Source organism: Eubalaena glacialis, chromosome 19 (genome assembly GCF_028564815.1).
Source record: "Eubalaena glacialis isolate mEubGla1 chromosome 19, mEubGla1.1.hap2.+ XY, whole genome shotgun sequence".
Lineage (NCBI taxonomy): Eukaryota > Metazoa > Chordata > Mammalia > Artiodactyla > Balaenidae > Eubalaena > Eubalaena glacialis.
Genome location: NC_083734.1, coordinates 46,193,092 through 46,219,462, shown reverse-complemented (window position 1 = coordinate 46,219,462; position 26,371 = coordinate 46,193,092). Strand labels below are relative to the sequence as shown.

The 26,371-nt window shown below is 41.8% G+C and overlaps 1 protein-coding gene across 1 annotated transcript; it reads right to left on the bottom strand.

The window, feature by feature from the left end:
• Window positions 1-679: 679 nt before the first annotated feature.
• On the bottom strand, window positions 680-25,348 carry KPNB1 (karyopherin subunit beta 1). The gene is made up of 22 exons (XM_061174764.1): window positions 24,966-25,348; window positions 24,804-24,862; window positions 22,419-22,601; window positions 19,743-19,943; window positions 18,687-18,839; window positions 16,967-17,026; window positions 16,319-16,408; window positions 15,856-15,966; window positions 14,997-15,098; window positions 13,536-13,760; window positions 12,254-12,445; window positions 11,320-11,450; window positions 10,081-10,228; window positions 9,660-9,731; window positions 8,286-8,430; window positions 6,554-6,636; window positions 5,954-6,061; window positions 5,424-5,567; window positions 5,205-5,310; window positions 4,437-4,551; window positions 3,616-3,777; window positions 680-2,895 (listed from the first exon to the last, which is right to left on the bottom strand). Coding segments are annotated over exons 1-22 (2,631 nt in total). The 5' UTR covers window positions 25,006-25,348; the 3' UTR covers window positions 680-2,894.
• Window positions 25,349-26,371: the final 1,023 nt, after the last annotated feature.

The window sequence follows — 26,371 nt, the reverse complement described above, 5'->3', positions numbered from 1 at the left end:
TGTTTCAAAATCCAAGATGCTGTCAAAAGCTGATGATGGAGTTTGGATTTGGAATTTTTTCTTAAAGTTGGACTGACACACTTCTTATATATGAGTGACTAGATTACTTGGTTCTGAAAATGAAAACACTACACTGAGCAATTCCCCTCCTCCACAAGTCCGTAAGGCAATGTTGCAGTTGCCTCTGACAGCCAAAATCTCAACATTTCAACAGGGGAGCTGAGAGGAACTGGGAAAATGAAAAGCAAAATTAATAAATGTAATTGTAATTGATATAGGCAGCTGCCACTTGTGGCAAACCAAAGCCTAGTCCGATGCCTATTTTCTTCACATCTGCACTGACATCTTACCAGACGGTAACTACATTCTTGAAGGAATGTGCCAAGACTAGAGTGGGGAAGGCCCAGACAGTGAGTGGGCAGAATGCATTTTGCATCCAGTTGCCTTAGGTGGTACAATTAAGGACAAATACCTAGTGGGAAGACCCACTAGCCAAAGGTAACTAGAAAAGAGGGTAATAAATGCATAACCAGTGCAGAGTAACTGCGAGGCACCAAGACCACAGTCCAACCAGCCCATTTTCCTCCTCTCCATCACTGAGTGGATCTGGGAGAAAGCATTAATAACAGCACTTGTCAACTGCTTCCCTGGAACAAAACATGACAAAACACACGGAAGGTTTTGTTTTCATTATGGTTCTCGGTGTACTTTATTCTCCTGCTGTCTAGCTAAGCAGCCCACACAGGACAGAAATGGGTAGCACTGAGGAATGATCAGATTTTTTTTTCTCCCCAATATTCCTGCCCCCTCCCTAAGCCCTGACCAACCCTTATCAGGAATGGTTAGTATATCATCCTTTCCCTCAAGAACAACTAAAATTTAAACAAGGCATTATAGGGCCAGGTCTCTTCAGAGGGCTCAGGAGCTGGTGTGAGCTCTTTATTCACAATGGAGTGTCTTTCCTTCAAACACCTGGATTTTTTTTTGTACACTGGTTCATAGATCGGCACTTGACTTTGAACCTGGCACCAAAAGGCACAATATCTGATACCCTGTACAAGAGCTATTAGAGATGCTGCCGTATGGATGGGCAAAACTGAGCCAATCCCACTTATGAATGGAAGGCTTGAACAGGGAGTTGGCAAAGAGAAACATGTAAGCCCATATTTTTTGCTAGAATGGAAATGAAAGTGGGAAATTAAGGTCTTGTTTTTTAATCCTCCAAATACCTGGAAGCAATTTAAAAATCTTCCTTGGTGCTTCTGAAAGCAGCATATTCAAAATGCCAGCAAAAACTCCTAATAACTGCAAAACCAAAAGGGGATCAAAGCTTACCAACATCCCTCCTTATTGCTGAAAAAGTCTAAAACCAAAATTCAGGGTGCCCTGTTTCCTTGTAAAAGGGAAAATAATTAAGTCTGATTTATCATTATCATAGCACATCACACTTTAAAAAAAATATTACAGCGTGTGACCAGGGGAATGTTTTGACACCATTTTATTAATCTTCAACTTCAGTGGAAAAATATAACCTTTTTCAAGTGCCATTTTCATCACAAGAGTTCTAACATATATATATATGTGTATATATATATACACACATATATATTCCTTTGTTTTGATTACTTGGTTTTGAAGTGCAGCAAGAGACCAATACCGCATTATAATCAATCAAATAAAAGAGAACAGAAGGCCAAGCAGTTTCCAAACGGTTATTTTATCAGATTGTTTAAACATTAAATTTATCCTTGTTTGCAATCCAAAATAGTTACCTGAAATTTGCTGTTTGTGTGTGTTTACTTTTACGGTATGTTTGTTTTCTAAACTCTTTGGCACAATTTTCTGGGGGCGTTCAGACTGCCAAGATACATGTCAGGAGAGAACTTTTCTTTTGTGCTGCCAATTATGAGCATTTAAATTTTGATTTGTTTGGGTTGTGGCTTTCTTTTGTTTTCGAAGTCTGCATTCTTTATTTGTAACAATTGTATTTTTATTTTTTCTATATCCTCTAACTCCAGAGTTCCCCCCCCCAACTTCTACATTCACAGTTGAACCATATTATTAGGAAAGGCGCCTTGATGAAAAGATCAGGGTGGGAGCTCTGACCATTCGTCAGTGTTTTCCCTAGAATTAAAAAAAAAAAAAAAAAGAAAAAACCCAAAAAACAAAACCTAAGAGCGTCTTTCCTTTTTTTTTCTCTTATATCTCTTGTGCTGCATCAGTAGACAGAACTTCAGTTAGTTTCATGAAATGCAACATCCTAACCCCTTTTTTTCTGGGAAAAAGAAACTGCAATGACTTGAAGTTGAGAATGTGGATACCGCCTCACTCACACACACTCATTCTCAGACTGTAAAGAATCCCTCACCCTCCTTTCAGCCAGCACGCATACAGTACCAGTACCATGTGGCAAAGGTACACCAAAGGTGGGCTTGAGACCCAGGCTCCATCTTTCTCATCAGTAGCAAAGGCCAGGATGCCTTTTACAACAAAGCACCACAGCTGAACCCAGTCCCTCCTCCTCTCCCCCAAACTAGTCATTCCACTCGGCACCGGCCAAAAGACAGAAAAGCTAGTTCTAGCCTCTCCTGGGAAGAGAGAGCTTTCTTTCTTTTTTTTAAGCAAGTAAATCCACCATTTTTCTCTTTTCCAAGATGGCCGACATTATGGTTTTCTACGAAGTCAGTGATTACTTAGCTCACTAACAGCGCTGCTGTTGATGGCTGCAGCTGCTGCTGTGGCAGGATTTTCAATGTGGTGTGTTTTCAAGCCTCACTCACTCATCCTCTCATTCCCAAACATTCAGCATCCGTGCACACTCCTCACTTCCGGGTTTCTCAAAAGATTGGAGATTTCCAGTGGGGGTCTCAGGTTATCATCCCAATGGTAACAGATCTAAAAACAGATTGGAAAAAAGGTCAATTTTTGAGATCCCGTATAGCCAGTAGAGCCAAACACCTCTCTGATTCCTACAATTAAGTGCTTATAGACCTGAATGGAATTTGTCAACTTTTCAAGGACTGATTATTTTTATTATTTTCCTATGTGCCATCTACCTGCTCTCATTAGCACTTACGAAGGGGGGGAAACTGAAAAGATAAAACTCAAAATAGCCAATTTTACTGAGATCTGTGCTGTAAAATAACTCAGTAAGTGAGAGGAAAATAAATTAAAACTACATTTCAAAGCAGAGGTCAGACAACTCCGACTTTGGATATCTTCTGTAAAAGAAAGCAATGTCTCAAAGCACTGCAGTAAAGAAAGAAAAGAACATGAGGAAAGAAATAAAGAGTAGAAAGAGAATTTTGGGAAAATGCCGTTATCGATGACTTTATTAAGGTCCCAAAATGATTTGGGGACTTCAGTGAATTCTAGTTATGTAAGTTCTGTTCTTTATCACCATGAGGAACCAAAAATTTGGCTCAAGGAAAGATTGGCTGCCTGACCCTTCCACTAGTACAAGGCTGAGGAACAAAGGCCTGGCTCAGAAGCACTTATATGGGAAAGAGTACAAAACAAAACACCTAAAGAAAGCCCTTGTCAGAACAGTCTAAAGAAAATGTACCTCCTCCCCAAGAAAGCAGAAGAAAGAGGGCAGTGGAGACAAGCTCTTACCAAGCTTGGTTCTTCAGTTTCCTCAGTTCTTTTGTTGCCCACGTAGCAAGGGTTTTTGCTTTGTTAGTCTTCGACCTCCGTCCTTCAGTTAACAGTTCATGGATCATTGGCCTAGCTTCTACTAATTTCAGTACATCCTTCCCAAATGCTGTACACAAGTCCCTGTGCAAAGTAAACACACCTGAAAATGGGCTCCTGGACCTACAACAAGATCATATTTAGAACCTTCCGCACCAGTGCTAAGCTAGCTATAGGTTTCTTGGTATTTACCTACTTTTTAAAGCTGGAAGAAATTTTAAAGATAAGTAAGTCTAACACCTGCCCTCAACAGATTAAAAAAAATGAGGTCTAAAAAAGTAGAATAACTTACCCAAGGTTCCACAGCTAATTCATGGTAAAATCAGAACTAGACTCCAGGTCTTTGAGCTGCTCAAAACCAATGTTCTTTCTTCTAATGATACCTCAGAAACCCTCAGTAGAGGAGGCTAAACAGAGGCAATTTGTTGACCAACATCAGAATATGGGATGGACATAGATCTGATGCTGCTTCTATACCTCTGAGAGCTCACTTCATAGAGTTTGGGGGGGAGAAATTAGAAATCTGGAGGGTCTGAAATGAGATTAGAGCTAAATTCTGGAATGAATTATTATCTGAGAACTCAAAACAGGATATGATGGGTTCTATTAAAGAAAGAAATCCCCCCTGTGCCAAAAAGGTGGGTAATTGCCATCCACAGGCTACTCTCAATATTCTTTACTACACGTCTTCTCATTTTCCGTGACATGTTCTATTCAGCTATCAGAAGCAGGGTATAACCTACCCGATCAGTCCAGCAGCACAAGCTACTACTCCGTCTGTATGATCCTCATCTCCAGCAATGTGGTCAATGAAAGACAGAATAAATTCTACTCTGGGTTGTACCAGCATCACATCCGCTATAAAAGAAAGAGGTCTGATGAGGTTGTCCCACATTTGGCAGGACTACACCCTGTTTCAAAATTCCCAAATACTCTACTCCCATCAGGCAGGTTTTGGGCTGGAGAACTAGTTGCATACAGTTATACCAAATTATTCTTCCTCAGATTAAGATGTCATTCTTCAAGTCAACAGAAGAGGCAGATACTCCTCTTCTTATAAGCAGATATATATATCTGCAGAAGCACAAATGGAACCTTTCCTCTAAGCCTGTAATATCAAAGGAGTGAAGTACAAATATTTCCCCAATCAGTAACAAAAACATCAGGTGATAGAGGAAATCTAATCCCCCCAATCCTTCAATTCAGATGCATGGTGGGGGTTAGGAAACCCCCACTCAGGGTTGGTACATATGCAACCAGCAGCAACAGCCTTGCTGGATCCCATCCCTTGCGATGCTCAAGAAATGTGAAGCAAGGTAGCTGAAGAAGCAGGGATCAGAAATAATAGTCTATATCCTCCCCCAAAGCTACTCCCTTCATTAGAGCACTGTTCCTCCTTCTCCCCTTCTTTTAAGCAATAGGTGTTAGTTTACAAGTAAACTACACAATGAACACACAGCCCATTTGGCTAAGTGCACACTGGACTAAGTCAACTGGGTTGTATACTCAACGGTGTACGTTCTCCTGGTCTCCCTTCAATCCCTGGACAATTCCAGTGTAGGCTTCCAAGCAGCCTTCCCTTAGCTCATTCAGATAATCCACCATGTCATAGTCTGACTGTAAGAGAAAAAGAACAGAATCTCCATCATATTGATGGCCTTTAGTTGTATATTTGTCAAAAGTCCTGCTGCTCCAGTCAGGGCTGGACTTAAAGGTAGCTTTAAACTTACCTTGTCCACCTGGGCTTGGGAGGCCTGCTGAAGAGTATTCAATACAACCTCTAGATATTTTTTAAACTCTCCACCAATAGCAAGGGCAATATCACCAAACACTGACAGAATCTGTGGCTTCACAGACCTGTGGACATTTTCATTCTGACAAAGAGAAAAAAAAAAAGTTAGCTCTGTCCAAAGATTCAAAAAGCTTTTTAAAATAAGCAAACTACTGATATGTTGGGTACAGACCTTAAGGGACATACACAAAAATTAGCAATGCTTACCTCTAGATAGAGAGATTATATATTTACTTTTCCTTTGTACTTTACTGGTCCCCACCTGCCCCACTCAAGTTCCATGCATTGACCATGCGTTCCTTTAATTAACTTCACATCCTTAGGTTAGAATCATCTTGTGAAAATGAACAATTCCCTTCATAAGCCCACAGCCAACATTCTGGGACATATACATTCCCTGTCACGGATCTTGATGTTTAACCATCTTTCTAACCAACGGTAAATTAGATTGTGTGTATAGACACTCACCCCCAAGTTCTCCAGTAAGAGCTGCATCACCTCATCACAGAAAGGTAAGATGTTGGATTGCAGGGCACGGCATAAGTCTCCCACTAAGCCCACAGCCGCCAAACAAACCTGCAAAGAATCAAGAAAATGATCTCTAGAACAGAAAAGGCTGCCTGCAGGGGTAAGGCATGATTTTTTACCGAGCTACTGGTCCTTTATCACTTGAACCTAGAGCCAAAGAAGAAAAGACCCTTCCTCTCTCAGATTAGTTCACTTTTTAACAACCAATATGGCAGGAAGAGAACTAGGACTATCTAAGCTATCATTAAGAGAGGACAGAAAAGACAATATTCACCAGGGATGGTGGTGGCAGAGGCGGATGGTTTATTGAAAACAAAACAAAACAAAACCCCTTCTTAGGGTGCTACTCTGATGTGTCTAATATCCTGTCTTTCACTGACTATTTCTAGTTCAGACACTCAGGGCAACAAAGTAGCTCAACGCTTGAGGGTGATACACAGGGAAATACTACCTGGGCTACAGGATCCAGACTTTTGTACTACAATGACTACCAAGTATAAATGAGAATATAAATGTATTATTGTGAAAAGCATAGCTTACCTGGTACTCAGCATAATTTTTCAATCCAATGCCCAGGAAGGGTTTAAAGGCCTCCATGTACTTTAAGAATTCTCCACCCAACACTGTAAAGAAACAAACTATCAGTACCATAGGATATCGCAGAAGTGAGCAAAAATAACCATCCTAGCTCTCCCAAAATGTATGCACTCCAGTCAAAAGTTAGGTAGAATGTGAGTTAATTACAGATTCTATCACAAAGACTTCGGGCTGCCTTGGACAAGCCAAATTCATAACTGCTGAAAGGGCCTAACTCTTATACCCTGGAGATAATGCCAAATCTCCACAGAGTGGGATTTCACTCTGGCTGAAACTACCAAGTGGTATGGCCCCCAAGGAATGTCAAGGTTAATTATGAATTGCCTGAGCTAGTGATACTGCCTCTTGTCCACCTCTTCATCTGATTATAACATGTCCTCTTTGGAAGCCAGCTATTTTTTTGGCCTCGCCGGGCGGCTTGTGGGATCTCAGTTCCAACCAGGGATTAAACCCGGGCCACGGCAGTGAAAGCGCCGAACTCTAACCGCTAGACCACCAGGGAACTCCTGGAAGCCAGCTTGGTCTCTAGCCAATTCCATCAAGGACTTACTTAATAAGCCAGTCAAGAAAAGCTGTCTGGGTTTCATATCCAAATCAGCCATTCCAGGAACCAAAATCAACTTCTGTGCCCTGCCAGGGTAATCACATGTTGCCAGACCAGTTGCACATAGGCTCCTTATGCTAGAAATGGGTCTGCCTTAATAATACACCTTACAGGGCTTCCCTGGTGGCGCAGTGGTTGGGAATCTGCCTGCCAATGCGCGGAACACAGGTTTGGGCCCTGGTCCGGGAGGATCCCTCATGCCGTGGAGTGGCTGGGCCCGTGCACCACAGCTGCTGGGCCTATGCTCTGGAGCCTGCCAGCCACAACTACTGAGGCCCACGCGCCTCACCGCAGAGCCCGTGTCTGCAGAAGGAGAGGCCATCGCAGTGGGAAGCCCGCGCCGCGGCGAGGAGTGGCCCCCGCTCGCCGCAGCTGGAGAGGGGCCCACATGCAGCAACGAAGACCCAACGCAGCCAATAAATAAATAAATAAATAAATAATAAATTCTTAAAAAAAAAAAATACACCCTACAGACCACCACTGAAGAAGCATTCCAGGTTTCTGAAGTGCTCTTTAATGTGCTTTTAACGGCCTTTCAAAGAGCCTTAAGTCAGATATGGCTTCCCCAAAGCAATTCTGCATAGTTAGACATGTAACACCCAGAAAATCAATTAATTCCTAGAACTCGATGTGTTTCATTCCATTCCATACCAGGCACCATATTGCGTCAACCTGAATCCAAAGCATTACAACCCAAACCAGAAGGTACCAAGTGCCAGGAAAGAAAATAGAAACCTTTACTTCCTCCATCCTTTACAGGAGCCAAACCTCAATAAAGCAAGTAGACTTTAGGGGAAAAAAGAACCTGATGAACATGAGGTAGGTAACAGTTCCCTCCACCCCCAGAAAGGTTGCCAATCTGAGTTGCAAATTGGCTCCCCATTCACTTCAAGGAGAGTGGCAAGGCAGTTATACACAAATTTACACTTATGTTCAATCCAGCTCTGAACTGACTCAATACCCCAATAAGTGAGAAGATGGGACTATGCTTTTTTGCAGTCAAAAATTCTTCATGGCCATTGATACTCTTGCATTCTAAAGACATTCCCTGCCCAATTTTGGCTCACTGACCTTCCACCAGTGTGCTAACTGCCATTAGGGCATCCTCTTGCACTCCCCCAGACCCAGCTGTGCTTTGGAACATCCTTAACAGGGAAGCCATGACCACATCAGAGATCTGCAAAGCATCTTGATGTTGCACTTTCCGGAGAACATTCTGTGGAATGAATAAGAGTTCAGAATCTGTTGATTCCAAACCCTTCAATCAGAACACCATACTTTTTTTTTTTTTTTTTAAATCAATTAAGTCCCTAGAATTTTTTTTTTTGGGGGGGGGGAAGGCTTTTTATGCTCAGAAGTTTTGACAGTGCAAATCATCTGCAATGAAACATACATTTAAATATCTCATCTATTTCCCAATTCAGAACAAACACAAGATGATCTTCCATGGTGCAAAAAGTCATCTCCTCTGTGTTTCATTTAAATCTGACAAATCCTTGTCAGCAGCCTCCATAATCTAGTTGTACTGGAATGGCAGTTAAATTATTTCAGCTTTGAAGAAGGACATGTCATATTAGAGTTCTTACTCATAAAACAAAAGAGCAACCCTTTCTATAGCCTAAGCCATTTACAGATGGTCAAGAAATTGTCTTGATAAACTGAAGCCAATCTGATTTTTCCCAATTCAATATTCCTCAAACCTCCCTCCCTACCCTTTAATTTGTTTCAGCTAATGTTACTGGATCAGGAAAGACCTCTTAACAGTCATGTTTTAAAAAATTAAGTTTGGAGTAAAAAAGAGAAGGGAGTCATAGGTAAGATGACCTAGTCAGCATCACTCAATTCTAAAACATAGTACCCACCTAAGCACTAGACAAGTTCCAAGGTTTTCCTGTTCTTGGATAAAAAAGGGAATAGCTCCTCAGCCACGCCATGACTCCAGTCACGAGCAAGGAGTTAACAGTTTAATTTTCCCAGTCTCTCCTCAGAAAAAGTCTACTGTGAACACCAAATACTATAAATAAATTATAATAAAGTTTCCAACAGCAATTGTTTCAAAAGATGATGGTAAAAACACAAGGCTATATTTTTAGCTCAGTGAACCATAGCTGGGAACCAAATCTGACTGGGCTACACTTGGACAACCCAATGAAAACCAGACTAAAAGTTGTTAATACAAAATAGCTGCACAGCTGGGAGGACCATCACAAATGGAGTAGTTTCCTTCCCTACATTGTACAAAAGACAAACTGCATTTTTATGGACAGACAAGAAAGGAAAATGGGAAATCACTCTCCTAATCAATCAGACTAAGGCCTTTTGAGAAGAGCTTCTGACCATCATCATCTATAACATCATCTTCAGAGTTCTGTGTGTACATGAACTTGTCATCCTGAGATATGATTCTCTTCCCTGGAGCTATTAAGTGATAAGGCACCATCATACCTGAAGAGTTGCGCAGAGTAAAGACTGAAGGTCATTGAACTGGATCCTATCCGACGTGCTCTGGATATGTGACTACAAGAAAAAGAAGATCATGTTCTGAATAAACACCTTCTGAAAGGACTCTCAACTCCCTCAATGCTTCCATTTTTGCTGGGTTTACCAGGACCATTAAATAATCTTTACTGGTGCTAATGCAGGAAAGTAAATAAAAAGCTTATATACGTATATGGTGTTACACATGTATGAATAAACTGTAGCAAGCAATACAATTTTAAGTTGCAACATTTTTTGTATAAGCCTTATATCTTTCTGAGAACATATATGCTTAAACACTAAAAAAAAGAGAACAGTCTTGAAACTAGAGCTCTGTGTTAAGTATCACACCCTTCCCACCAGGAACCAGGAACGCCCTCAGTCTCACCTCCATCTGGAGCACCTGTTGTAGTCGTTCCATGATGACTAGAGTTGTTTTCTGAACCGCAGGGTAACAATCCTTGGCACTGTTTTTCACAATTTCCATTAGAGATTCATATGCAGAACTCCTCAGGTTGTTCTGGTGTCCATCAGGTCTGTAAGGAACACACAGCAAAAATCGTAAAGCCTTAACTGAGAAAGGACAGAGGACTCATTATAATATAGAAACTCTCTCACTGAAAATAACCCAGAAACCGATATGGTTGCAGACCTGATCTGAGTTTGGCAAACACAATACAGCCTGGAACCAAATTTTCAATCTCTGAGCCAATGACTACGTTCAATATGGTTTCCAGACCTGGTTAAACTTTACAACGGCCCTTTTGGAAATGGGCTAAAATTGTAGGAAAAATAGTTAAAAATGCTGAAGAACCCATGTGGACAATTGAAGAGGTTGCACAAACAGCTATGAAAAAGACAACTTGGGAATTCCCTGGCGGTCCAGCGGTTAGGACTTGGCACTCTCACTGCCAAGGACCTGGGTTCAACCCCTGGTCGGGGAACTAATATCCCACAAGCCGCGCGGTGCGGTTGGAAAAAAGAAAAAAAAAGGATATATCAATTTTCTTCATTCATCTGCGAGAGACGCCTTTATATACAATCTCGGATAGAGAAGAAGAAATGAACTAGTTAAGCATGGAGAACTGATACCCTGCCCTCTTCCTAATGGTTTCTTTTGAGCATGGCTTTAGGTATAGCTTACACAAAATCACAATAATTAAAGGTTGTCCCCAACTTATAACCCCTTCAAACTACATTTCCAAAGCTCATTTATAAAACAACTGTGTTTAATGCCAAGTTCCTCACCCAATATCATAAATGGTGGTTAGTAATCTGGTATGGCAACTAAATTCATGAGAACTACTATTTCTCTTATACCATAATCAAATACTCCTATTAACTGTAGACACTGCAAAATGATGGGACCTCTCTAGGCCGATTACTCTCTACCTGTAGAGAAATGAGACTATTTTCTGACTTTAGTTATAAACTGTACAATTCTAAGGTAGTCAAAAGTCTACATTTCTTTTCTCACTCTTATTTAAACAATCTACAACAGGATTCTTTTAATTTCTCCTATTGCAATGTTTCTATGATTAGGTTAAACAGTCCCCACACAAGAGGCAAAAGGAGTTGGATGCAAAGACACCACTCATTTCACTCATTTCTGTGTAGTATCAGTTACCTGTCTGTGGTCTCCAGGAGCTTCTGAACTATGAGTTCAAAAGAAGATGATAAGCAATAGGTAGCTGGTTCTTCCTGATCATCAGCTACATCTGCAGCTTCATAAGCAGCTTCAGCCAGACTGGAGAAAGCCTTAAACCCAGACAGAGTAAATATTAATTAAACTTGAAAAGAATCCCACTCCAGGATTACCTCATTTTCCCTTAAGATACCTTGGGCAGAGTTCCTTTCCAACTGATCTAAGAATAAACCAATGGCAGTGAATCCTCAATTCTTCCTATCAAGGTCATCTCAAGACAACTTAACATGTGCAGCTATCCTTAAAATTAAATAAATGTATGTATGTATGTATGTTTATTTATATTTTGTTTCTCCTGCCTAATAATCTACGCACAACTCTCTAAGCAGCAGAGTATTTTCACCTACCACGAATGCCTGCCACTTCATTTCTTCTCTTTCCATTCACAGAAAGCCTTTTTGCCCCACTCCTTCCTTATTTTACCTTCCTCCCCCAAACCCCAAAGGTCCCTAACAAACTACATTCAGCCTATACTGACTCAACACTGAGCTGCCTACCTTCCTGCCCTCATACCCCCTTCTCAGCAATGGTTACTCTTCATAGCCAGCAACTCTCTACCTTAATCAAAATTTCTTGTCCCCAAGCAACTGAAGAAAAAAAACCAAGTCCAGATAGTTTTCCCACTGGGTTAACATGACTGTTCTAAATGGCTCGGGAACCAGTCACCATGAGTCAACAGCTCCCACTGGGTCATGCAGCTCGCATCTCCCCCACATTTTAATTGAAGAAATTAGAAAGGAGATGCTATTCAGAAAAAGCCTTCTAGTGAGGTAGACCCATTTCTCTCCCACACCTCCTACTTCCTTGCCAATGGCTTGGCCAACCTCCTTATCTCACCAGGAAGAAAATCCCTCACCCAGCACACATTTGAAGCCACTCTGGGTTCAGCACTGAGGCCCTCAATCAGACACTGCAGCAGGGGAGTCAAGTAGACATCATTGATGGCAGCTTCAGGAAGCAGTTCACAGATTCTGCCCACAGTCCATGCAGTTGTGTCTCGAACAACTACACTGGGGTCTTTCATTAATTCTATTAAGGTGGGCATAGCCTGAAAATACAACAGTTATTGGCAAAGCGAAACAAAGATTAAAGTTCATGCTGACTGATACCTCAGAAGAGGAAATACTGATGTTTGGAATCTAACTCAAAGTATCAAGATGGTTTTGTCATTTTATAAGACATGCTTATCAAATATCCAACAATATAATAAGAGTAACTGGAAAAGTGAAAAAGTCTGCCTCTCTTCACCAAATCCCAGTATACAGTTTTATTAAGAGTTTGGTATGAATACTTTCAGCAATCTTTACTTAATTACTCAGGCAGAGATCCCAGGATGCAGCTGTGATGGCATTCAGCTATTCCTGGAAGGTTGAGGTCTACATACACTAAGCTCAATTAAAATGTACTCTTGGGCTTCCCTGGTGGTGCAGTGGTTGAAAATCCGCCTTCCAATGTAGGGGACACGGGTTCAATCCCTGGTCTGGGAAGATTCCACATGTCGCGGAGCAACTAAGCCCGTGCGCCACAACTACTGAGCCTGTGCTCTAGAGCCCGCGAGCCACAACTACTGAAGCCCATGCACCTAGATCCCATGCACCACAACAGGAGAAGCCACCGCAATGAGAAGCCTGCGCACCACAACGAAGAGTAGCCCCTGCTCGCCGCAACTAGAGAAAGCCCACGCGTAGCAACGAAGACCCAATGCAGCCAAAAATAAATAAATAAATTTATTAAAAAAAAAAAAAACACTATGGAGAATTGTTTATGATATAGCATTTAGTGAAAAAACAAGTTTTAAGACTATTTGTACAGTAAGATCTCCATCCTGTTGCACATACATGCACACAGAAAAAACCTTCAAGGATAAATACCAAGAATTAATAATGTTATCACTGGGCAATGGGATTAAAGGTAGCTTTTTCTTTTTGGCCTTTTCTGCATTTTTCAAGTCATATGATTTTTGTAATAAAAAAAGAAATATATTTTATGCCTCATTGACAGCAAATAGCTATCTAGAAGTAACCTTTGTGGATGACTATTTACAGCTTTGTCCTTAAAATAAAGGCAAATCTTCAAGCAAAAAGTTTAAATAAACAATAAATATCCCACTTTCCACCCACAAACTCCCTCAGCTTCACCTGTATAACTAGTGGTTTGAGCTGATTGGGCTCTGGTCCTTCCAAGATACAGCCGAAAGCCATCACTGCTGCATCCCGGTACCGCCAATCAGGGTTCTTGATGTGTTCTTTGATGAAGGGGAGGACATGCGGGACAATGTCATCTTCACAGCAGGTGGCCAGGAGCATGAGGCACACCCCAGCCGCTTTGCAGGGGTTCCAGTCGTCGTCATCATCATTTTCATCCTAGTGCAAGAATGTGGCACTAATTAAATTTTTGTTCAAAGAATCACTTTAACTCAAAAGGTCCTCTGACTACTCCCAAATATCATTACAACTTAAGCTTTGGGGAAGTAAATAAAATATAAAACCTTCATATCTTTATCCCTTCCACAAAGATTCATCACAGCACAGCCTTTGTTAAACAAGATGCAGATAGAGGGAAGATACTTCTTAGTACTATACAATGAGATGAACAAACTCCAACTACATGCAATAAGGATGAGTCTTGAACACATAAAGTAAAAAGCAGAACAAAAAAATATATGCTATATGATTCTAGTTATATAAAGTTCAAAATCAGTCAAAATCTATGCAGTTAAAGGTGAGGGAGGAGTTAACGACCAGGAAGAAGACACTGGGGGGATGGGGGTGGGGAGTGTGGTTCTGGTGTGCTAGTAATTATTATTTCAATAAAAAGTTAAAAAAGATTCCATTCAGATCTCCCTTGAAACTAGAATTCAAGGTATATCCTTCTTATTGTAGCTGTTCACACCAGAGTAATTTAAGGCAGGCTGCTTATGCAACTTCAGAAAATTATATACCTAAAGAATGATTTGTTCCCAAATGAGAAAAGCACAACAAAAATATACAAAAGTGAAAATACTAAGGTCAAAGATAGAAAAATAGCAACTGTAAAACTAAAAGATGAGATGAAAATTTAAGGGAACACCCAGTCCATTTCAAACTAAGTATATCTCTATTTATCTTTCAAGATTGCTATATTAAAAGAGTCATGTACTTCCCTAAAAACAAATTACATTCCTGTGTACGAAGAAATTTTGCAGTGCTCAAAGTTACAGCTGTTTCCTCAAAGCGCTGCCAGCTCTTTGATAATATTTCACATGCACCAGAAGAGATGAGGTGACAGAAAGAATCTTTCCAAACACCATACCGAGAAAAACTGTGATGCATAAAGCCAAAAGGGAACAATGGCAACCAAGATACACTTCCTATAAGATAATTTCTCTACTTACTCATTAAACCCACATCCCTCATGAAGTCTTCCTACATTTATTTTGTCACAAACTACTCAGAGCCTAGAGGATCCTACAGATCCAGCTCAGCTCTTCCCGAGGCATCTATAACAGAACATCAACTAGTTCAAGAGTTGCTGAGTTCCTTCGTGGCAACTGTTCCACAGCAAACCAACCGTTAACAAGGCTTCACAGCTCACCTGGCTAGATTTGGAAGGTAACTCACCTGTTTAGTTAGTGTCTGTGTGAGGATTGGAACCAGGTACTGTAGTGCTCCCTTGGCATAAAACTTGCTGGTGTGCTCAGGGGGCCGTCCTTGTTCTGCTGCCTGAGGAGAAACATAAAGCAAATTCTGGACAGCAGCAAACAAGCTATGATACTAAAGGCATACAGTGAGAGCTGCCCACAGGTCTGTACAGAAATACATGGAGCACATGGCAACATGCAGTGTGTGTGGTCTTTGGAGGCGCTCATTTTTGGGCTACTTCAATGAGATTCTTTTAGGCCATACATATAATCTACCTTAAAGGACCAAGGCAACCTTAAGAATTATATTCTTTTTTCACTAAGTGACCTCTGGATGAAGAGATGTATGAAGTTTACATAAAGATGCCAAAGATTGTGCTTTTTGTAGGACATAAAGACAATCAAGTTGGAAACAAAGCTTGAATTCGAATTTGCAAGTGCAGAATTAACCCCTTTCTCTGTATCTAATTCCTTCACCAGAGTTAGTAAGCTGTCAATTATACATCCCATGCTTGCATTAGGCCTTCCAAAAGAAAATAATTCAGCATCAGATGTCACCTGGTTAAGATGTGACTTCCTGCTGCCCCCTTGTGTTCACAGTACTAGTATTTTCAACAAATCCCGACTGGTAAAAACAGGAGATGCTTCATTCCTGATCTGTCTCCCTCATGAGGGCCTTTGGCTAGCAGAAAACCCAAAATCTCTACAAATGGAGATACCCTCTAAGCCCGGTCACAATAAAGCTCTCCCAGAGGAAAAATAATATCCACAAAAGACGTAAGTCCCAAAGCGCAGTCAGAATAACAGCTCTCCCACCACATGGACTCTCTCAGGCTCACCTCTGAAGCTTCAATGGCCAAGTCCATTTCCTCATCACAGACATTGGACCAGAATTCTATCCCTTGTAGGGCCACCTCATCAATGTCACTTTTCATTGCTTCAATTGTGATCTTAAGAGAGAAAACACGACACCCCAGGCCCCAAATGAGTGCTGGTTCAAGTTCGACCCCTCCTATAACCACAGATACTCAAGTTTCAAAAATGTAGATTTATGAAAGCTAGGTCTGAAATCAAAGGTAGGAAAAAGAAACAGATTTTTAAAATATACTCTTATTAGTACAAAGGTAGCAAAAGTTTTCTTGGCACACTGCTGATGAACTTAAATCTAATACGCAGACTCAGGGAATTTCCTTGATTTCACAACATTAAATAAAAAATTACAGAACAGACGAAACAGCAACTAAGAATAATGGACTTCTGCAATTAGCTCTATGCTCAACTACATAAAATAGAAATACTTACTGCAAAAAGAGCAGGACCCATATATGTCTCCATGTACTGATAATATAAGGACATTATCTTCACCAGATTCTGTAAGGCAGCCACTCGTACCTTTTGCAAACATCAGATTAAACAGTTTACTATTTAGTTTAATAACAATGCAATCTGACAAAGGGAAATAACCACTTCACTCAAATGGGTTAATAATCTATAGGGTCAATTGAAGTGTATTTCCTTTCCTTCTTTTTTACTTTAAAGATATCTGTGGAACCCTTGGCAGGACTAAACTCACTAACACCCTCAGACTGGACGTTACTCCCACCGGCTTCAAGGGTCAAGGTTTAGGTTACTGCAATAGGAAAGCTGTTTCAATGGCTACAATGGAAAACAATCACTTGAACAACCTACAGCAATTAAATAGCAAGGCTGATCAAAAACCATTTCTCCCTTAAATCTTTTTTAAGAGGGTGGCAACTTCCATCATGTTAGCTTTCCAAGAACTATTCTTCCCTCTTCTCCAATTCAGTGAAGAAAAATTCTTATTTAATAACAGTATTAGTCAAACCTATTTCTGAAGTCACCAGATTCCAACATTTCAAACTACTATGCTAGAGTTAGCATTTCCTAGGAAAGATAGAAGACAAATTTTTCACATGACCTCTCACTTACCCTTGTATCTGGACACTGTGTGGCTTCACAGACCACCTGCATAATAAAGTGCCTTTCGGACTGCAAAAGAATAAAAATAAAGAAAAGGAGAAGAGTATAAACCACATACATGAAGGTTACTAGACTATCCCTTCAAAGAAAACCTCTCACTCTCTCAGGGACCCACACAACCCTGGACCAATCAAGCAGGTTTTCCTGACACAGTAATGGGACTATGAAGGCTCTACAGAGTTTGCCCCCAGTGTCTACTATATGACCTGCCCTCTAAGGAGGTCCTTAATCTTTTAATCCCCCAAATGACCTTCACTAACAAGACTTGAGGAAGGAAGCAGACAGGAAAATGTAGGTCACAGGATTTAAATAAAGATGGTTAAAACAAAACAAAATACCCCCCTACATTAGGAAAACCCCCTTCCTTGTATTTAAAATTTAAGAGAGGGACTTCCCTTGTGGTCCAGTGGCTAAGACTCCGCGCTCCCAATGCAGGGGGCCCGGCTTCAATCCCTGGTCAGGGAGCTAGATCACGCATGACACAAGTAATATCCCACATGCCGCAACTAAGACCCGATGCAGCCAAATAAATAAATAAATATTTTTTAAAAATTAAAAATAAAAAAAATAAAATTTAAGAGAATTCAAACAAACCCAGATCAAATGTGGTAAGATACAGGAGAAGACTAATGAACTACATTTTCCAAGCAATTAGAATTGCAGTTTGCTTTGGTTTCTTAGACCTCCCTACTTTGTCCACTCTAAGGCCAAGAAAAGGCAAAAAGCCCAACTAAAGCATCAACAAACACGCAGAAATGCTTTCAAACTATATCATCCAGCAATCGACTTCTGGGTATATATCCAAAAGAACCGAAAACAACTTCTCAAAGATATATTTGTACACCCATGTACACAGCAACACTATTAACAATAGTCACAAGGTGGAAGGAAGCAAACCAAATGCCCATCAACAAACGAATATAATGGAATTATTATTCAGCCTTAAAAACGAAATTCTGACACATGCTATAACATGCATGAACCCAAGACATGCTAAGTGAAATAAGCCAGTCACAAAAAGACAATTCAAATACTGTATGATTCTACTAACATAAACTGTCTAGAGTAAACAAACTCATAGAATCAGAAGTATAAAGGTGGTTGCCAGGGACTGTGAAGGGGAAAATGGGGAGTTAATAATATAATTTGTTTTGCAAGATGAAAAAGTTCTGGAGATTGGTTGCAAAACAATGTGCATATACTTAACACTACTGAGCTTTACACTTAAAAATGGTTAAGATGACAAACTTTATTTTATTGTACATTTTAACACAACTAAAAATTAATAATGGGGGAAATACTTTCAGGCAAAATAAACTTTATTTATATATTAATTTTCAAAAGCACTTTCCTAAGAAAATATGAAACAGCCCAATTTGCATAACATTAAAAAAAAAAATCCCAAAGCATACTCACACTTTGGACTGCAAAAGGGAAAACCTAAACCTAGAAACATTTTAGATCACATTATTCCCAAAAGCCTCATGAGAAATGGCAAACACCTACTCCATGGCCGTTTCACACAGCACACATCTTAACTAGATGGGAAACAAATGCTTCTAAACAGGATGGTACCTTCTAAGTCATAAACTTAAAACAAAACAAAACTTTTATTTAACTCTCACGCCTCACCCTCTGAACCTACACCTTTTAATCAACAGACACTTACCTCTTTGTCAAAGTTTGCTTTGGTGAACTCCAGTGAGTTCAGGAGTGCATTAGTAGCCGCTAGCTTCACATTATTACTAGGCTCTTCTTTCCTCATCCCCTGGATTATGGCAGTCAGAATCTCATTGGATTTATCCTGTAGCTGCTCTGGGTCCTGAAACAGCAGAGAAGTGCAGTGAATATAATAATTGAGCTCATGACTAATCAGCAGTCCTTTCAACTGTAAAATCTATTTGAGAGAGTATCATGAGACTTTCCTGATCTTTTCCCACACACTTCCATTTAGGGACAAACCACCTGCAAAATATCCCAGGGTCTGGTAGTCCAAAATTGAACTGTAACAAGTTAAACTCATCAACTTCATCTCTGCTTCTTAGCATAATGACTCTGGGCATGAAGTAATGCTGGCTTTTTTTTTTCCCCTTCTGTGCAAATGGAGATGGCAGTCTGGTGTTTTTTTCCAGGCCATCTGTACCAACTGAAGTAAAGCTTCAGAACATCTGAGGACCAAGGATCAACACCTGGGCACATCTATGGAGTCTAAGTCCAGGTCAAGTGCTGTGGACTTCTTTGCTTCATCAAATCTGTATATCAAAACAGACACCAAGAGTAGTAACCTCAGCAGCAACAACAGTCCTAGGAGGGCTGCATTTAACATACTGTGTTGTGGCTCCAGTGGTTAAACCACTACAGCAAAAGCTGGCAAACTGTTTCTGTAAAATAGTAACTGAAAAAGTAACACAGCATCCTTGGTACACTGAGGATCTTCAGAAAGCGATCATATCAAGGAGAGGAGAGAATATCTATGCCCCTCCATACAGGGATTTCCATCTTGAGTTTGTAAACCTTGAGTCTCTTTCCTTTAGGGCATGCTTAGCAATATGAGGATAAATTAACTATCTAAATATAGAAGTCTAAAATAACAAATAAAGCAGCCCTACTTTCAAAACACTCTGCAATAGCTTGGTTTTTTTCATGATGATAAAGAATAATTCTAATACCATGCATGTTACAACTAGAGGGAATCAGAGATATATAAGTTAGATATAGCACTTACTATATCTTGGCAAATGTAACCAATAGCTTCCAATGTCGACTCTTTCATGTGCTCTGTGCTGTTGGGGTTTGTGACATTGGCCACTAGCTGAGGAATGAGTTCTGGCCATTGGTTCACTGGGATCTCTGCACAAGCAATACCAGCCACACACTGCGAGGCAGAACTAGGCCGGTAAGTTTCTGTGCCCAAAGTCTGCAAAACCTGTACGCAGGTACACACACAAAAAGACAAAAGATCCAAATTTTAATACTACTTGAATATATTTTGCCTACCAGCATACCTCTTACATCAGTCTCTGAATTTTCTATAATACAGAAAAGTAGGAAAAGGCATATACAGTATAGGCCACCTGTTGGGAAAACAGCCAGCCTCAATACCAACAGCAGCACAATCAACACTGCCCCAGAGCCTAGAAATGAAACCAATTATCTCCTACTTCCAAATGGAATCTCCAAAGCCAGATACCTCACCTCAGTGTTCACCATAAGGTAAGAAAGTAGCAAAGGCATAGGTACAGATAAAGAATGAAGCCACAACTGACCCTGGGTTAATCATTACCATGATCAGCTAATTCAGTCAATGAACTCACTAAGAATCACCAGTCCACTCAAAAGGCAAACAGTTAACTGTTCCTGGCATGAACACAGGACAAAGAGTAGCTGCCAGATATTCAGGCCAGCTCTGCTGACTAGGTCAGGTCACTTAGTATCCTGCTTTGTAGCTAATAATAATGAAATCCCCATCCTTCCCCCTTATAGGGTATATCATCATCTCTGCCCACTCCCAACAGCTCTACCCAGTAACAGTTCTGATTGATTCTAAATGAAGGTTTTGCTTCCTAGGGCTACCAGAGCTAGACTGGACTTTAACAAAAACTGTTATGGGGAAGGGGGCAGGGAGCAGGGATGAGATGAATTGTCCAAAAGGGCAGGGGCTGAACAGGTATTAATCCAAGCCTGACTAAGAAATCCAGGGTGCCTTTATACTATATTGCACCATCTCCTAGTACATACATGACCATAGTGAATCCCATTCTATCTTGAGCTTTTCTCCTTTAAATTGCTTCTAGAAGACCATTAATTAATATTACTTGAGGTGACCTAGAGACTACAAATGTCTAAATCCTGAGTACTGAAAGTTATTTTTTTAAAACTAGGGGTGATCCTAACGATAATAGTCAATTATCAGAAATAAGAGGAGTAAGAAATTAGCTCTCAACTGTGTCCAGACCCACATTTAAAAAAATAACCACCAGCACTGAGAAAGTATTACCAGATGTGCTATGAGGGAAAAAAGCCCAAGATAACTGCTATTTTTTTTCATGCATGAAAGCTCAATAATGCCTATACAAATTCTTACTCAAAAATTTAAAAAAATTTGATGTTAAGATTGATGTGCCCCCCGCCAAAGTCAACTACAGTTCCAATCATGTCTTCTCTCATTTACTATTGTGTAATTTGAGGAAAACGAGAAATTGAATGAATACAGTTAAGTATCAAGATTTCCAGTGATTATGGGACTTCCCTGGTGGTCCAGTGGTTAAGACTCCACCCTTCCACTGCAGGGGGCATGGGTTCAATCCCTGGGTGGGGAACTAAGATGCTGCATGCCACACGGCCAAAAAAACAAAAACAAACAAACAACAACAACAACAAAAGATTTCCAGTGATTAATGGAATAAACTTCATTTATATCAAATTACTGAGAGGAAGACTAAAATGTTATTATATAAGGAAACCCAATGTGGATAGAAATAGCTCTACATATTCCAAAGAAGATTCAAAATAAGTTGGCTTTTGTAACCTAGTTTCCTGTCATGAGTTCCTCCATGCAAGAGCGAAGAGGGAAGGAGGTACATAATTAGAAAGAGAAGTTACTGCCGTAAAGAGCACTAATTTACCTAATGCTGACACCCAGAACCAGGAAACAGAAGATTGATGTGCAGAACCACGACTAGCACAAGTACAGACGTAGGAATCCCCCCACTGGTTTCTCCTCAAATACCAAGGACCAGCTGATGACTGCACACATGTTTGACTTACTACCCTCTGTGCCTTATCCATGTAACAAAGACCACTAAAGAACCCAATTAAAAAAAAAAAAAAAAAGCATATACGTCCATATATTCTGAGTTCTTTGCTGCAGCAAGAATTATGGATTTCTAATTCAGCAAGCAAATCACAAGAACTCCATAATGCAGTGCAAAACGTGACATTCAATTTTCCTCAAATAAATAAATAAATAAATAAAAACTAAAAATCCATCAGCTCACTTTTTAAACACCTTGACAAAAAGCCAGATGTTTCTAGAAGTTTCTCATTATTTGCTAAGTAGATAAAAACACGATTAATTTCATAATCTTATTTCACAAACTCTTTGGGCTTTGGGCTTGAAAGCCTCCCCTTCTGACTCCACACAGTGCCATGCTTAAATCACCAAACATTGAGAACTATCTACAGCAGAAGTTCAGCAAGAGCTAAGTGCTAGTTAACTAAGGAAGAATCATTTGGAGAAAGACAGTTTGAGAAAGAAGACTTATATCAAATACATTTTTTACCTTCAACTTAAGTTTAAATCCCAGACATCTATTGCACTATCAGCTCTTTCCCATGTAGATGACAAAAGAACTGACATTCCCCAGGCTAGTATGACCAAAAGGAGATGAAAGCTACTTACATAATTTTTGACTTCCCGTCGAGCATTAGCATCAATAGCAAGCCACCTCTGCTGATACTGTGTCTTGATATCTGGATCTTTAGATGTCAAAGAATTCTTGATTTGTAGACCAGCTGCAACTCTGGCAACCTGACTGTTTCCTGGATTTGCCAGCACTCTGGACAGTTCCACAAGGAAAGTGGGCTGTTAAGATGTGAATGAAAATACCTCTTAGGAATTTCACCAATTGAGAATAGCACCAAAAAACTGGGGAAAACCTGAAATTTTTAGGACATATCATAATATTTCGGAAAATGCCAAAATATCTACTTCAAGATTCCTATAAAAATGTTATTTAGTACATGAGGAAGTCATCCATCTTCTCACACAGACTCCATTTAACAAGGAGTTACAGGTTTTCCTATCAACATCAACTAAGAGTGCCCAAATCTTCACATTAGGTCCCCCAAAATTAAAGCAAGCTTGACAATCTGGTAGAGGATTCTTCTTCATACCTAGAACAAAACCTGGTACTCAGTAAATTATATTTGTTAAATGAATATGTTATGACAGGGTAGAAAGTAAAATTGTTACTTTTAAAATTTACATTAAAAAAATCTTAGTCCAAAAAGAATGATACCCAGGGTGGCTTTTGATCTCACGGAAGCATGTATAAGAGAGGGAAGTCCTTCTAAATGTAAAATATAGACTTAGGAGGCTAGTGTTCTCTAGTTTAGTTTTTCAGTGTTTCAGCAAAATGGTTAACAGTGAAAAAAGATTTATAAGGAAAAAGTGATAACAAATATTTAGAAACAGGGGACAACTAAAAGATTAAAATGTCAAGGAAAATGACTTCATGTTTAATAGGCAACAGTTAACACACTAAAGGTTCCTATTCCTTGAGTTGTACCTACTCTTGAGTTGTTTAAACATTACTGTAGATTCTTGAAAAGTATACTCAATCTTTTGTACTGCTCAGGTCCCCAGTTTGGTTTAAAAATTTGGTTTAAAAATTTTAACACACATTAGTCTTCCCTGCAAAAAGCTCTCGCCAATGGAAAAGCTAACAGGAAAAACTAAAAGCAGATAGTTTACCACTAACAAGTTCTGCAATCACAATGGAAAGTAATTCTTAAAAGTTTTACTAATTATGTACCACTAAAGAATGTTAGGAATGTTGGGAATAAGATAAAATATTAGGAATAAGAGAAAAGGCTCCTTGCAAATTCAGCAAAAGAAGAAAAGAGAAATATATAGCAAGTGGAAATAGTATCAGTCTATACTAGTGGATAAAAATCTTTTCTATGGAAAGTGAAGGATAAAAATATTAGTAATAAAAACTAACACATGGAAAGGCAAAAAAAAAAAAAACAACAAAAAACACAAAACTCCACAAAACACAAAAAACCCAAAAACCATTCAAAGGCAGTTTGTATAAAATAAAAATACGCCTTGTCACTTTTTTCCTTGCGTTATTTTGCCTAGGTAACACAAAAGAACACATCTGGTTACAGTGTTATTTAGAACTATTACCTTTAAAAGATATCTAGTATCATTCACCCTTCTCTCTGCTCCCCATCCCCCCAACAGGAGGGAATCCAAAGAGAAACATTACTGGCACATAGGTTGTTTCAACCAATACATCTCACGATTTTATACAGAGGTCCAGTCTCTAGAGGACTTAACATTCACTTCTTCTGAACCCTTTAAATTTGAAAATATGAAAAACGAGGAACTTTCCTCTGGAAACAGGCCCGATCTCAAGGATGAGCCTCAGCCTGTTATCTGGGTGCAGATTTAGTCTCTACTGATCCGGGGGGGGCGCGGGGGGTAAATACAAAAACCCGGGTGAGAAATGCCCAGTCAAGAAAGGGAGAAACACTGCCGGAAATGGGTTAAGAGGCATTCGGGTGCAGGCCTGGCCATGAGCACAGACCAAGGGAGACTGGAAACGGTAGAGCTCTGGGAAGTAGGCGGACAATCACAGGGGCCATGGGACAGGAAGGAGAAGCCGGCCCCGGTACGAACAAGGCGGGCGGCGGGGTTCGTAGCTTCCACATGGCCCCTAGGCCCGGCTCCCCCACCCCCACCCTTGCTGAACACGCAGCGCCGCGCAACCTAACCTCCCCTCCCTCCCTTTCTCCCTCCTGCTGCACCGCCGCCCTCAGGCTGCACGCCGATTGGGTGGCAGTCACCCCGGCGCGCCGCGCCATTGGCCAGCTGCCGGGCCCGAGGCGGGACACACCCACCGGCTTCCCGATGGCGGGGTTAGGTTGGACGGGGGGGGGGAGGGGGACGGGATGGGGCGGGGTGGGTTCCAGAGGCCTGGGCCTCCGGGAGGGCGGGAAGGCCCGCATGCAGGGGATGGGGAGACGGCGGGATGGGGGACGGCGGGGTGGCACGCACCAGGTTCTCCACGGCCGCACGCTCCAGGAACTTCTGCGCCGCTTCCAGTTCCAGCCGATCTGGGGGGAAGGAAAGTGGGAAAGGGGACAGGGTCAGAGGGGCCAGGGATTCCCCTCCCCCCACCCAATCACCTCAGTTCGACCCCCGGCCCCCGCGTCCTACCGGGAGACACGGTCTTCTCGAGGATGGTGATCAGCTCCATGGCGGAGGTGGTGGCGGCGACTCCTCTTAAGACGACGGCCCGGCCTCTCGGGCGGCGGCTCTAACTGGGGATGGGGGTTGGGGGTCGGGTGGGAAGGGAGGGTGGGGTGGGGGGCGGGGGTCACCACAAGCCCATTCACCGGCTCCCTCTTGGTAGTCGCTCCAGCTCCCCTTCCTTCCTCCTTTCCGTCTTTCCTCCCTCCTAATTTGCTACTGGCGGCGGCGGCAGCTGCTCCTCTGACGGCGGGGGAGGGACCCCGGGGGCAGCTCAGAGCGCGGCTGGTGCTCGGGTGGCGGAGGGAGATAGAAGGAAAGGGAGGCGGTGAGTGAACGGCGGCTCTCAGGGAGGGAGAGAGGGGGAGGGAGGAAGGCGGAGGGATATTCGGGCCGGACCTCTCCGCGGCGGCACCGCGCTACATGTCGATTGGCTGCCGCTGTGGCCACGCGGAATCCCCAATTGGCCAGGCGGTCAGCGTTGAAGGGCCGCCCTGCGCCCATTCGCCCGCTGGTTTCAAGGCCCGGGGTTGGCTGGGCGGGCAGCGGGATGGGGGCGCGGATTGGCCGAGGGGCGGGAGATTGGGCTGAGGCCGGCCAGAGCCGGCCGCTGATTGGATTGGCCTGGTAAAGGCCGTTGAGCTGAGGCCGTCTGGGCGCTGGGAGGAGGGTGGACCGAAGGTAAGACTCCGGGCCCGTGTGATTGGCTGGGATACTAGACGTTGATAGGATAGGGCACCCTAAAAAACTGGGGAGAGGAGTTTGGGGTCGGGGCGTCGGAAAGGCGGGAGGTGCCCCGCCGCTTTAGAAGCCCGGCGCAGTGCACGACGGGACGCCCCCGGGAAGGGGCGGAGCCGTGTCCGGGCCGCGGTTGGGAAAGCGCCGTCACTCCGAGGGGCGTGTTGAAGAGGGTTTCGCGGGCTCGAGCGGGGGAGGGGGGACCGTTAAAACCCTGCACCGCGCCCACAGGAAGCTGCTTTAATGGCTAGGCCTACTTGGTACCAGGCTCTCGGCTGGGAAGGACCTTGAAGACCATGCGGTTCAACTTCCAATTTGCAGATGTGGAAACTGAAGCCGAGAGAGGGTATGCACCTTGTCCAAGGTTACACAGCCGGTTAGTGGCCTTATTGGGACTGGACTCAAGCGCTCCTGACTGCTCTTGGCCTTACACGCATCTCCTCCAAGGAGGTGAATGCTAATGCGGTTCCTTTAGACCTATTTATAGTTTGAGGCCTGTGCTGTTATAAGGTCTAACTTATGTGGTTTGGACAATTGGATTCTTCTTACACCCTCATTCTTAGCTATCAGGTACTTGAAAGAATAGAAATGTTTCATCCTGCGAAGGTGGCCCTTTTATAAAGGCGCAACCGTGA